Consider the following 12,917-nt stretch of genomic DNA (forward strand, 5'->3'; position numbering starts at 1 on the left):
TGGCTCCCAAGGTTGTAGGATATAGCTGCAACATCAGGCCAGATGCTCCAGGACAGCCAACTTCGCTCCTGGTGGCCAGAGCTGCATCCAAGAGCACCCAGCATACCATTCCTGAAGGAGGACCTCCTATATCTGCTGAATGCTAAATGCCATGTAAATTTGCTTGCACAGAAGTCTCCATTAGGTCACAAAGAGAAAAGTAGGCAGCAGGGCCTCGAAAATGGGGGCTAAGAAAGAGGGGGGCAATTGTGAATATATGGTAGAAGAAATATTTCTAAAATACATTTTTAAAAAGAAAAAAAAGGGAAGAATAGAATATTCCACCAAAGCACATGGCCGACTGATCACCAGGCTAACCTTTTTAGAGGGACACCCTGCACTGCTGTTTTTAAAGTACATCTCATAGGTTTTGGATGACAAGACTGGCCCTTTCAGCTATTGCATCTGAGCTCTGATGCATGGAGGAATCTGGAATAAAAGAACCACAAGGTATATTTTATTGATATAATTTCAAATGTGGAATTACATAATCAATATTGAAAACTACCACTCAGAAGCCTTTTGAAGGAATTCCACTACTTCTGCAAAAGGAAATATCCAGCAACTGTTGCTAATAACAAGAAACTAGTAGCATTTTTTTCCAATTTTCTTTTCTCTCCACCTACAAGTCTAATTCTGAGAGATGTTTCACTACAAAGAATCAGGCCAGAATTCAAATAGTCATTTTCTCACCTACATTTTCAATGGGTGATCACAAATTAAATTAAGCCTTTTCTAAACTCTTCAACCTTTGCCTCATGTGCAATAAGTGATGATTTATGAGTGAAGTAATATCCACAGATTGGATATATGAAAGATTTCTCCCCTGTGTAAGGCCTCTGGTATTTCACCAGGTTTGAATTCAGACTGAAACAGTTCCAACAATATGATACAATTTCTCTCCCTTGTGAGTCCTCTGGTGTTTCACCAGGCTGGAATTATCACTGAAACATTTGCCACAATAAGAACATTCAAAGGGTTTCTCCCCTGTGTGAGTCCTCTGATGACTCACCAAGTGGGAATTCTGACTGAAACTTTTCCCACAATCAGGACACTCAAAGGGTTTCTCTCCTGTGTGAATCCTCTGGTGTACCACTAGGTTGGAATTCCGAATGAAACATTTTCCACAATCAGGACATTCAAAGGGTTTTTCTCCTGTGTGAATCCTCTGGTGTAGCACTAGGCTGAATTTCCGACTGAAACATTTCCCACAATCAGGACATTCAAAGGGTTTCTCTCCTGTGTGAGTTCTCTGGTGTTTGGTAAGGTTGGAATTCTGACTGAAGCTTTTCCCACAATCAGGGCATTCAAAGGGTTTTTCTCCTGTGTGAATCCTCTGGTGTATCACCAAGTCTGAATTCTCACTGAAACATTTCCCACAATGAGGACATTCAAACGGTTTCTCTCCTGTGTGAGTCCTCTGGTGTTTCACAAGGCTGGAGTTCTTACTGAAACTTTGCCCACAATCAGGACATTCAAAGGGTTTCTCTCCTGTGTGAATCCTCTGGTGTATCACTAAGTTGGAGTTCTGACTGAAACTTTTCCCACAATCAGGACATTCAAAGGGTTTCTCTCCTGTGTGAGTCCTCTGGTGTTTCACAAGGTTGGAATTCTCACGGAAACCTTTGCCACAATGAGGACATTCAAAGGGTTTCTCTCCTGTGTGAGTCCTCTGGTGTGTCACCAGGCTGGATTTGTGATTGAAACTTTTTCCACAGATAGGGCATTCAAAGGGTTTCTCTCCTGTGTGAGTCCTCTGGTGTTTCACAAGGCTGGAATTCTGATTGAAAGTTTTCCCACAATATGGACATTGACATGGTTTCTCTCCTGTATGAGTCCTCTGGTGTATCACTAAGTTGGACCTGTGACTGAAACTTTTCCCACAGATAGGACATTCAAAGGGTTTCTCTCCTGTGTGAATCCTCTGATGTATCACCAGGTTGGAATTCTTACTGAAATGTTTCCCACAATCAGGACATTCAAAGGGTTTATCTCCTTTGTGAATCCTCTGGTGTATCATTAGGTTGGAATTGAGAGTGAAACTTTCTCCACAGTCAGGATATTCACAGGGTTTCTCTCCTGTATGAGTCCTCTGGTGTCTCATACCACGGGAATTTTAATAAAAGTTTCGTACAATCAGTACAGTCATACGTTATCTCCCTGCTGTAAATCCTCTGATGTATCATCACATTGTCATGCTTACTAAACCATTTACTGCAGTAGAAGTGCTTTTATGGCTTCGCTCTCGTGTGGGTCCTTCCATGAACCACAAGGGAGCTGTTCTGACTAAAGCTTTTGCCACAATCAGATGATTTGTATGGCTTTTCTCCTGTGTGGCTCCTCTTGTGCATAATCAGTTGTGATTTGCAATCTGTGAAAAAATACATTACAATTAAAAAGCAGACACGCCACAATAGTAGAATAATCTCGTACATTAATTATGATTCATTTGACACATGGAAAACTACCTAAGTCCAAGTTGAGATATCCAATCAGTCATGAAATTCTCTTGTTAACTTTGGTCAATCAGAAATTATTAGTAATGCAAATGGTTATCATCAAATACATCTCTAAGTGATGAGGATAGATTATATAATTGCAGATATATTCATACAGAGAGAAATATAAACACACCTAAAAATGTGTATATGGAGAAAATCTATGTCTTTCAAGCCTGGAAAAATGTCCCAAAATGGTTTACAGTGTAAGCTTTTGAGCTAATTTCAGAGATGTGGAGGATTTAACTGATGAATAACAGAATAACAGAGTTGGATGGGACCTTGAAGGAAGAAGGAAGAATTTTAATGGTGGAAATGACGATAAGTAAAAAAAAATGTTGATAATAGCAATATATGCACCAAACAATTAACAAGAAATATTTTATCGAAAAGAACACAGGAAAATATTGGAAATGGAATTTCAAAATATTTGTTTAGTAGGAGGCTTTAACACAACTGTGAATGAAAAATTAGATTACAAAAGTATTAAAATAGGTGGAAAAGGAAGACAGAGTTTACCTAAGATGTTAAGATGGCAGAAGAAATCTGCGTACAGAATGTCTGGAGAGAAATGAACCCAAAAAAGACTTAGTATACATTTTATTCAAATAGACACAAATTATGTGATATGATATGGATGTCCCCTAAATTCAGAACTAATATACATGAGGCGGTGGCTCAGTGGGTTAGGACGCTGAGGTTGTCGATCAGAAGGTTGGCAGTTTGGTGGGTCGAATCCTGAATGCTGCGTAGCAGACTGAGCGCCTGTTACTCGTTCCAGCTTCTGCCAACCTAGCAGTTCGAAAGCACGTAAAAATGCAAGTAGAAAAATAGGGACCACTACGGTGGGAAGGTAACAGCGTTCCGTGCACCTTTGGTGTCTAGTCATGCCGGCCACATTACTATGGAGATGTCCTCGGACAAATACTGGCTTTTCGGCTTTGAAACGGAGATGAGCACCGGCCCCTAGAGTCAGAAACGACTAACGCGCATACGTGGGGGAACCTTTACCTTTACGTTTATACATGAGGTTGAGGTAGAACCCAATATTTGGGCTGACCACAATCCGATAAAGCTGAGTTGGACAGGAGTAAAGAAGAAATCAAGGTGGACATTATTAAAAGAGAAAGAATTTCAGAAAAATCTTTCAGCACTAAAGGAAACGGAATTCTTTTTCAAAGAAAATAAAAAAGAAGACACTTCACTCCACTATGTATGGGATACAGCCAAAGCATACTTCAGAAGATTAGCTATAACTTATACGAGTGAAAAGAGTAAAGAGAAAAAGCAACAGTGTACAACGCAAAGGGAAGAATTTTAAAAATTGGAGCTAGAACTTCAAAAAAATCCCCAAAAACCCTCTTAAAAGACAAATAGAGATAATTAAACATAAACTAAATCTAATAGAGTCAGAAGAATTGGCTCAACAAATCAGAAGGGCAACATTTTTCCCCCGAAAATGCAAATAAAAAGGGAAGATGGCTATAAATTAATTAATGGCTATATACCATAAAAACAGCCAAAGTAATGGTAAATGGGGTTTACACAGGGAATTTTAACATAATATCCGTTATCCCAATTTTAACATGATATCCGTTATCCCAATTGCTATTTATTTTGATACTGGAAGTTTTGAACAGGCACATCAGACAAGACCCAGAAATTAAAGGAATGGAGGTAAAAGACAAAAGCTGTAAATTACAAGCATTTGCAGATGACTTGGTATTTATCACAGAAGAAACATGGAGACAACCAGGGGTGTCACTCTGCCAGTCCATGGAACGGACGCGTCACCTGGAAGCCAGGCCCGCCCCATTGCTGGTAATGGCAAACAGTCCCGATACGTCACGCAAAGTCATGTGACGCTGTGAGTTTGACATGTCTGCCCTAAACTAATGAAAAGGATTGAGGAATCTGGAGAAGTAGCTGGATTGAAGATAAATAGAGAAAAAACAAAAGTTATAGTTAAAAACCTTACATCTAATCAAAAAGAACAATTGTCAGAAAAAATGAATTTTCAAATAGTTAGGAAAGTTATATATTTCGGAAAATATACGTAACAGCAAGATTTGCAATGATAAAAGATAGCTACATAAAATTACTTAATCAAATAAAATTAGATCTAGAAAAATGGAAAAACGTACAACTATCAGTGTTAGGAAGCACAGCTACTGTGAAAATGAAGAGCTTACCAAAAGTGCTCTTCTTGTTCCAAACAGCACCTATAAAAATAGAGAAGAAATTTTTGATGATTTTAAATACTTTAATTTTGAAATTTATTTGGCAAGGAAAGAAAGCAGGAATTAAACTGAAAATGCTACAAGAAACCAAAGAAAATGGAGGATATGGATTATCAGACCGGAGGTCTTCTAGTCCAACCCACTGCTCAGGCAGGAGACACGATTACCATTCCTGACAAATGGCTGTCCGATTTCCTCTTAAAAACCTCCAGTGATGCAGCACTCACGACGTCTGGAGAGGGAAGCCATTCCCAAAGAATCAACCTTCGCTTGAAGGAGACTTTTTAAATCTTCCCACCAGTACAAAAATTGCAGCCCCCAGTTTAACAGCCTGCAGCACCAGCGGACTGAAAAGTTGGGGAGGGAAGGAAAATGCAGCAGCAGCAGCAGCTGACCTGCTTCAGCCTAGTTGCTTCTCTGCTTGGACGCCGTGGAGGAAACCAAACAGCCCCGCTCGCTCCCGGCTTCTCCTCCGACCTGCCCTCCGCTCACCTCCCAGCTGCTGCTTCGACTTTGGGAAGAGGAAAAGATCCACTCTGCACACCATCTTCCTCCCAAGAGTGATCAGGAAGAGGAAGTTCCTCTAGGCGCTTCCACTCTCCTCCCCTCCTTTCTAGCAATATAGTACTCGATGGTTTTAACTCCTTTAAACTCAACCACACATGCCACCTACTGTATTGTCCGCTTTCTAGGCAGAGATGTTGCCTGTTTGACCGCGGATAGGTGGCGAAAAACACGCTTGTCTCGTCTCTGCCTGAGGCGTTTGCACGATTTCCCCCCCCCCTGATTAAAAGCTATCAAGACGTTTCTGACTTCTAGCAACCGATCTTTGCAACAGAGCCCAGTGAAATGTGACACTAGTTACATCAGAAGATGAGCTATGTGCTGAGCTACAAATGTTCATGACGGTTTTACACAATTACACACTTAGCCTCACAATTGCCCCAGCATTATTCAGGAATTTAAAAGAGCCAAAAGAAATTCCTGAGCCGAAGTTTCAGCAAGCAAACAACTTTTATTTTGATCAAAATAGAGTTGGGTGGCCAGATCTCTCTTTGTGGCTGGTAGAGAGATGAAGGCAACCGCCAGGAAAGATGTCTTCCACCTTTTATACCCCTTCAGAACAAAGAGATCTGGTCTTGGTAGTAGGAACGAAAAGGTACAGAAAAATAATTCCCAGATGATGACTCATACACAACAACCCAGGTTCCACCATAACCCCTTTTTCCCCTCCCCTCACCATGCTCTTTTCATGTAAGCAATCCCCTGTACCTAATGCATGAAAGATTTGCTTTTATATAACTAATTTCCCAATATAAAGCACCTACAAAGCTGCTTACACATAAGCAAAGATGATTACAAAGTATCACTACTAATATCAATATTACTAACATCAACCTTAAGCATAATAAAATCCCTTTAACACGATCAGCTTTCCTAGGGGTGACTCTCAGTGGAGATCAAAACCTCTCTACACCCGAAATCTTTATGACTTATTTAATGTGGCTCCCAAGGTTGTAGGATATAGCAGCAACATCAGGCCAGAAGCTCCAGGACGGCCAACTTCGCTCCTGCTGGCTAGGGTTGCATCTAAGAGCACCCAGCATACCATTCCTGAAGGAGGACCTCCTGTATCCGCTGAATGCTAAATGCCATGTACTTCTGTAAATTTGCTTGCACAGAAGTCTCCGTTAGGTCACAGAGAGAAAAATATGTAGCAGGGCCTCGAAAATGTGGGCTAAAAAAGACGGGGCAATTGTGAATGTATGATAGAAGAAATATTTGTAAAATACATTTTTTAAAAGAAAGCAAAAGGGAAGAATAGAATTTCCCACCAAAGCACATGGCCGACTGATTACCAGGCTAACATTTTTAGAGAGACTCCATGCAGTGCTGTTTGTAATGTACATCTCCTAGGTTTTAGATGGGGATAGTGGGGATTGTAACCTGTGCTCTGAATTGTTAGTGAAATGAACAAATGTACAATTCTTTGCTTTCTTCTAAATTCAGGATCATTCTATATAATCATTCTATATAAATAAAGGTTATTCTTTTATAAATGGTACCAAATGTAACACCAATGTATTGTATCAAATGTAACATCTATTTCCTGCTTAGACAGAGAATTCACACATGGTAATCAACAAAGTTCTTTTGAAATGTTAAAAAGGATAGGAACATCTCAAGGTGGTGAGTAAAACAAGATAATGTAGTAAGGGATGTAAGGAAGTTGTTACAATAAATCTTTTGGATGTAAAAGTTCAAAGAAGACCTTTTAGAAATGTAAAAGACCTCAAAGACTAACTTAAGTTTCTTGGGGGGGGGCATGTATCGAGAAAAGAAAGTATAAATGCCTGCTTTGAAACTTGCTCAGCGCGCTCTTTGAACCCAATCCAACTTGGGAAAGGTCTAAGAGGCCGCGTTTGCAAACACTTTCTTTATTATTTTCTTTATTATTTTCAATTTCTTTTCAATAAATCTTTGGTTTTGTTAACCAGACTTGTCTTTGAGTTGTATCAGATTTGGGGCTTTTAAATCTCACACCTTAAATATCAGTTCATCACTGCAAATATTGTTCCTCTCTTTACTTGTAGGCATTCCTTGGAAATCCTTAAAGAAAATTTGACTTTCTTTTAAATGAAAATGATGACATGGTACAGGTCATTTGTTGTTGTTTTTCCTCTGTGGTTTATTTACCTATTTTTAAGAACCGCTAAGGACCAGATGATTTTACTATGTCCTGATATGTAAAAACCATAGAACTCTTTTTCATGTGATCCTATGCGCAGATGAATGGATGGCTCTGCCCAAATGGACCCAGGTGACTTTGTGAGCTGAGCTCTTCCCAAGAAGCTGCAACTGGGAGTACAGCCACTTCTCAGAAGCCGCCTGACCATGGATGGAAACTGCGGGCTGGTTGGAGAAGGCTGAAGGGGATGTGGATTCCAAAGATTTGGAGTTAAACAGACTCAATGCGTTAAGAACTGGACTTTCTTAAGAAGATTGGGGAATGGACTTATTTTATTAAACTGGAAAACTATTTCGACTGAACTTTTTGGGTAAAATGGATCGACAACAGAGGTTTATAATTTTTGGGAATAAGACACAATTGTTGGGAAAGCTCAATCAAAGGAAAAGCTTTATTATTAAGAATCAAACAAATATATTTGTTCCTGGATGGATCAGACAATGATTGGGCTGACTTACCGTAAATAACTAGCCATTGTAGGCAAATACAATAGATAGTTAAAAGAGGGCTTTGATGTTTAACTTTACTGTTGGTTCATGTGTTCAGCACTTTGCCTTTATACACAATAGATAAATGAAGGAGAAATTGATTCTAACTAGAGGAAGAAATTCACAAATTTTGGGCCTGCTTTGCAAGGGTAGGAAACTAATATTGTTACAATATGTTTATCAACATTCAACTGATCTACTTTATGTAAATCCATTTTTGTTTTTTTTAATGCACATTTTTTAATGTTTCCATCCTTGTTGTAATTTTTGTCCTTTTTCTTTTGAGTTTGTATTTTATCTTAATTTGCCTAATATCTTTCTTTAAAAAGGCCCCTTACCAGAAGCAATTTCATGTAGCTGCTCTGTACCAATTTTCTAAGCTGCCTCTAAATCTAGAATGACAGCATCATAGGGTTGGAAAGCACCTCAGGGGTTTTCAGGTCCAATCCACTGCTCAAGGCAGGAGCCTTATATAACCCCAGTCAAATGACTATCCGGTTTATTCTGGAAAACCTCCAGTGATGGAGCATCCACAATGCCAGGAGGCCAGCTATTCCATTGATCAATTGCACTCACTGACAGAAATTTTCTCCTTACTTCTAGATTGGATGCTTCCAGCCATGAACTTCTTGTTCTGCCTTCTGTTGTCCTAGACCATGGGTAGGCAACCTCGGCTCCTTTATGACTCATGGATTTCAACTCCCAGAATTCCTGAGTCAGCGTCCATGGGTCATAAAAGAGCCGAGGTTGCCTACCCATCCTATGGAATAAGTTGATCTCCTCTTCGTGACAGCCCCTCAAATAGTGGAACAGAGCCATCACGCCACCCCCAATCCTTGTCTTCCATGGCCTAGACATACCTAGCTCTCTCAACTGATTGTGTGTGATGTTTTACCAGGCTGGAATTATCATTGAAACTTTTGCCACAATCAAGACATTAAAAGGCTTTCTCTCCTGTGTGAAACCTCTGGTGACTCACCAGGTGGGAATTCTGACTGAAACATTTCCCACAATCAGGACGTTCAAAGGGTTTCTCTCCTGTGTGAGTCCTCTGGTGTATCACCAGGTTGGAATTGCGACTGAAACGTTTCCCACATACAAGACATTCAAAGGGTTTCTCTCCTGTGTGAGTCATCCGGTGTCTCATGAGATGGGAATTATGACAGAAACTTTTCCCACAATCAGAACATTCAAAGGTTTTCTCTCCTGTGTGAGTCCTCTGGTGACTCACAAGGCTTGAATTCTCACTGAAACGTTTCCCACAATCAGGACATTCAAAGGTTTTCTCTCCTGTGTGAGTCCTCTGGTGTTTTACAAGGATGGAATTGAGAGTGAAACTTTTCCCACAGTCAGGACATTCAAAGGGTTTCTCTCCCGTGTGAGTCCTCTGGTGTTTCACAAGGTTGGAATTGTGACTGAAACTTTTCCCACAGATAGGACATTCAAAGGGTTTCTCTCCTGTGTGAATCCTCTTGTGTATCATCAGGTTGGAATTGAGAGTGAAACGTTTCCCACAATCAGAACATTCAAAGGGTTTCTCTCCTGTGTGAGTCCTCTGGTGTCTCAAGAGGCAGGAATTGTCACTGAAACCTTTCCCACAATCAGGACATTCAAACGGTTTCTCTCCTGTGTGAGTCCTCTGGTGTTTCACAAGGCTGATATTCTCACTGAAACGTTTCCCACAATGAAGACATTCAAAAGGCTTCTCTCCTGTGTGAGTCCTCTGGTGTGTCACCAGGCTGGATTTGTGATTGAAACTTTTTCCACAGATAGGACATTCAAAAGGTTTCTCTCCTGTGTGAGTCCTCTGGTGTTTCACAAGGGTGGAATTCTCACTGAAACTTTTCCCACAATACAGACATTCACACGGTTTCTCTCCTGTGTGAGTCCTCTTGTGTTTCACAAGGCTGGAATTCTCATTGAAACATTTCCCACAATCAGGACATTCAAAGGGTTTCTCTCCTGTGTGAGTCCTCTGGTGTGTCACAAGGCTGGAATGATGACAGAAAGTTTTCCCACAATCAGGACATTCAAAAGGTTTCTCTCCTGTGTGAGTCCTCTGGTGTTTCACCAGGCTGGATTTGTGATTGAAACTTTTTCCACAGATAGGACATTCAAAGGGTTTCTCTCCAGTGTGAGTCCTCTGGTGTGTCACCAGGTTTGATTTGTGATTGAAACTTTTTCCACAGATAGGACATTCAAAGGGTTTCTCTCCTGTGTGAATCCTCTGGTGTGTCACAAGGTGGCTATTCTTACTGAAAGGTTTTCCACAATTAGGACATTGAAAAAGTTTCTCTCCTGTGTGAGTCCTCTGGTGTATCACCAGGCTGTATATGTGACTGAAACATTTTCCACAGATAAGACATTCAAAGGGTTTCTGTTCTGTGAAAATCCTCTGGTGTCTCATGACATGGGAATTTTAATGAAAGTTTCGTACAATCAGTATAGTCGTAGGTTTTCTCCCTGCTGTGAATCCTCTGATGTATCACCACGTTGCCATGCTCACTAAAGCATTTACTGCACTAGAAGTGCTTTTATGGCTTTTCTCTTGTGTGGGTCCTTCCATGAACCACAAGGGAGCTGTTCTGACTAAAGCTTTTGCCACAATCAGATGATTTGTATGGCTTTTCTCCTGAGTGGCTCCTCTTGTGCATAATCAGTTGTGATTTTCAATCTGTGCTTTTCCAACAATAGACACAACTACAGAGCTTTTCCAGAGCTGATATTTTTGAGGAGGTCAAAAATATGGACAATCCCTTGTTTAGTGGTGCTTTCATTCAATCCCTTTTCTTTCTCACAGGGCGAGGCCTGGATTACTCTCTGCTCTACGTGACTTTCCTAGTCACCTTTTCCTCCACTGACATCCAGATATTTCCCTCTTTTACTGAATGAAAAATAATCTCCCTTGACTTTTCATGTAAGGTATCCTTGAATTCTGAATAATCTACTTATTCCAGTTTGAAATCATTCCTGATTTTCTCTCTTTTTTTCTAAGAGCTGCTGGAGGAGGGGAATTGCGTGGTTTTCTGATGGAAATGGGAAATATTTTTATTTCTGGCTCGAATTGCTTTCCTTTTCATTGTTGCTTGTTATTCTTAGCTGTCCAGAGTACTCTCCTTCCCATCCTTTTTTCTATAAAATTTAAAGAAAAGTGTAACTTTAATTTTTATAATATGGTGAGAGGTGTGAAAAAAAAAAGTATACATTACAATGGAAAAGCAAACATGCCACAACGATAGAATAATCTTTTACATTGTTTATGATTCATCTGATACATGGAATATTACCGACATCCATGTTCAAATATCCATTCAATCAAATTTAATTGTTGATTTGGATAAAATTTCTTGTTGACTTCGGTCAATCACAAATCCTTAGCAATACAAAGGGTTATTATCAAATGCATCTGGAAGTGATGGAGATAGATTATATAATTCCAGATATATGCATACAGAGAGAAATACAGATACACAATCCTACAAAAGTATCTATGTCTTTCAAGCCTCGAAAAATGTCCCAAAATAGTTTACAGTCAAAGCTTTTCACCTAATTTTAGAGATGTGGCGGCTTTAACTGATGGATAACAGAATAACAGAGTTGGAAGGGATCTAGAAGGAAGAATTTTAATGGTGGAAATGACGATAAATAAAAAAAAGTTGATAATAGCAATATATGCACCAAACAATAAACAAGAATTATTTTATCAAAAACTACACAGGAAAATATTGGAAGTGGAATATCAAAATATTTGTTTAGTAGGAGGCTTTAATGCAATTGTGTATGAAAAATTAATTACAAAAGGAGTGAAATAGGGAAAAAAGGAAGAAAGAGATTACCTAAGGGGTTTGTTAAAATGGAAAGAGAAATCTGCATACAGAATAAACCCAAAAAAGACTCAGTATACAATTTATTCAAACAGACACAAATCATAGGCTAGAATTGATATGATATGGATGTCCCCTAAATTAAGAACCAGTATACATGAGGTTGAGATAGAACCCAATATTTGGGCGGACCATCATCCAATAAATCTCAGTTGGACAGGAGTAAGGAAGAAATCAAGGTGGACATTGAATCAACTCTTATTAAAGGAGAATGAGTTTCAGAAATAGCAGTAAAGGAAATGGAATTCTTTTTCAAAGAAAATAAAAAAGACACTTCACTCCAGTACATATTGGATACAGCCATAGCATACTTCAGAGGATTAGCTATAACTTATACGGCTGAAAAGAATAAAGAGAAAAAGCCACATTGTACAACGCTAAGGGAAGAGTTTGGGTCGGACATGATTTCGCAACTAACAACAACAACAAAGGAAAGAGTTTATAAAAATGGTGCTAGAACTTCAAAAAGATCCACAAAAAAACCCTTTAAGACAATGGTGATAGTTAAACACAAACTAATCCTTATAGAGTCAGAAGAATTGGATCAATAAGTCAAAAAGGAAAAGCATTTTTTCCCCAAAATGCAAATAACCTGGAAAGATGGCTGGCTTATAAAGTGGAAAAAAAAGAGAGAGAAAGTTGATAAACAAATTGCAAGATGAGAAGGGAGATGCACAACTCCAAAATGAGGCAATAAAAAATAGTTAAAAGAACATTATGAAAAACTGTATGATATAGAAAAAAATCTCTCTGAAAAAACAACAGAATATATGGAAAAAGCCAATCTACCAAAAATTCCAGAAAACTTTAAAAACATGCTAAATGAAAAAATAACGATGGAACTGGTGGAGGGTATAAAAACACACAAAAAATAATAAAACTGCAGGACTGGATGGGCTACCTGGAGAATTGTATAAATGCGTTCAAGATATATTAAGCTCTCCAATGAAAGAAGCCTGTAATGAGGTACTATTATAGGCTAAATTACCACACATAGAGAAGGCCTCCTCAGGGTACCG

The 12,917-nt window shown here is 39.2% G+C and overlaps 1 protein-coding gene across 2 annotated transcripts; it reads right to left on the reverse strand.

The window, feature by feature from the left end:
• Positions 1 to 480: 480 nt before the first annotated feature.
• LOC308660914 (uncharacterized protein) lies at positions 481 to 4,761 on the reverse strand. Of its 2 annotated transcripts, none has more exons than XM_081315547.1 (2): positions 4,730 to 4,761; positions 481 to 2,410 (listed from the first exon to the last, which is right to left on the reverse strand). In XM_081315547.1, the coding sequence occupies exon 2, from the start codon at positions 2,141 to 2,143 to the stop codon at positions 902 to 904; it is 1,242 nt and encodes a 413-aa protein (XP_081171673.1). In that variant the 5' UTR covers positions 2,144 to 2,410; positions 4,730 to 4,761; the 3' UTR covers positions 481 to 901. The 2 variants fall into 2 exon arrangements, with proteins under 2 accessions (XP_081171673.1, XP_081171672.1); XM_081315546.1 differs by lacking the exon at positions 4,730 to 4,761 and adding an exon at positions 2,674 to 2,804.
• Between the last annotated feature and the right edge of the window lie 8,156 nt (positions 4,762 to 12,917).

This window comes from Vipera berus (assembly GCF_964194415.1).
Source record: "Vipera berus genome assembly, chromosome: 2".
Classification (NCBI taxonomy): Eukaryota; Metazoa; Chordata; class Lepidosauria; order Squamata; family Viperidae; genus Vipera; species Vipera berus.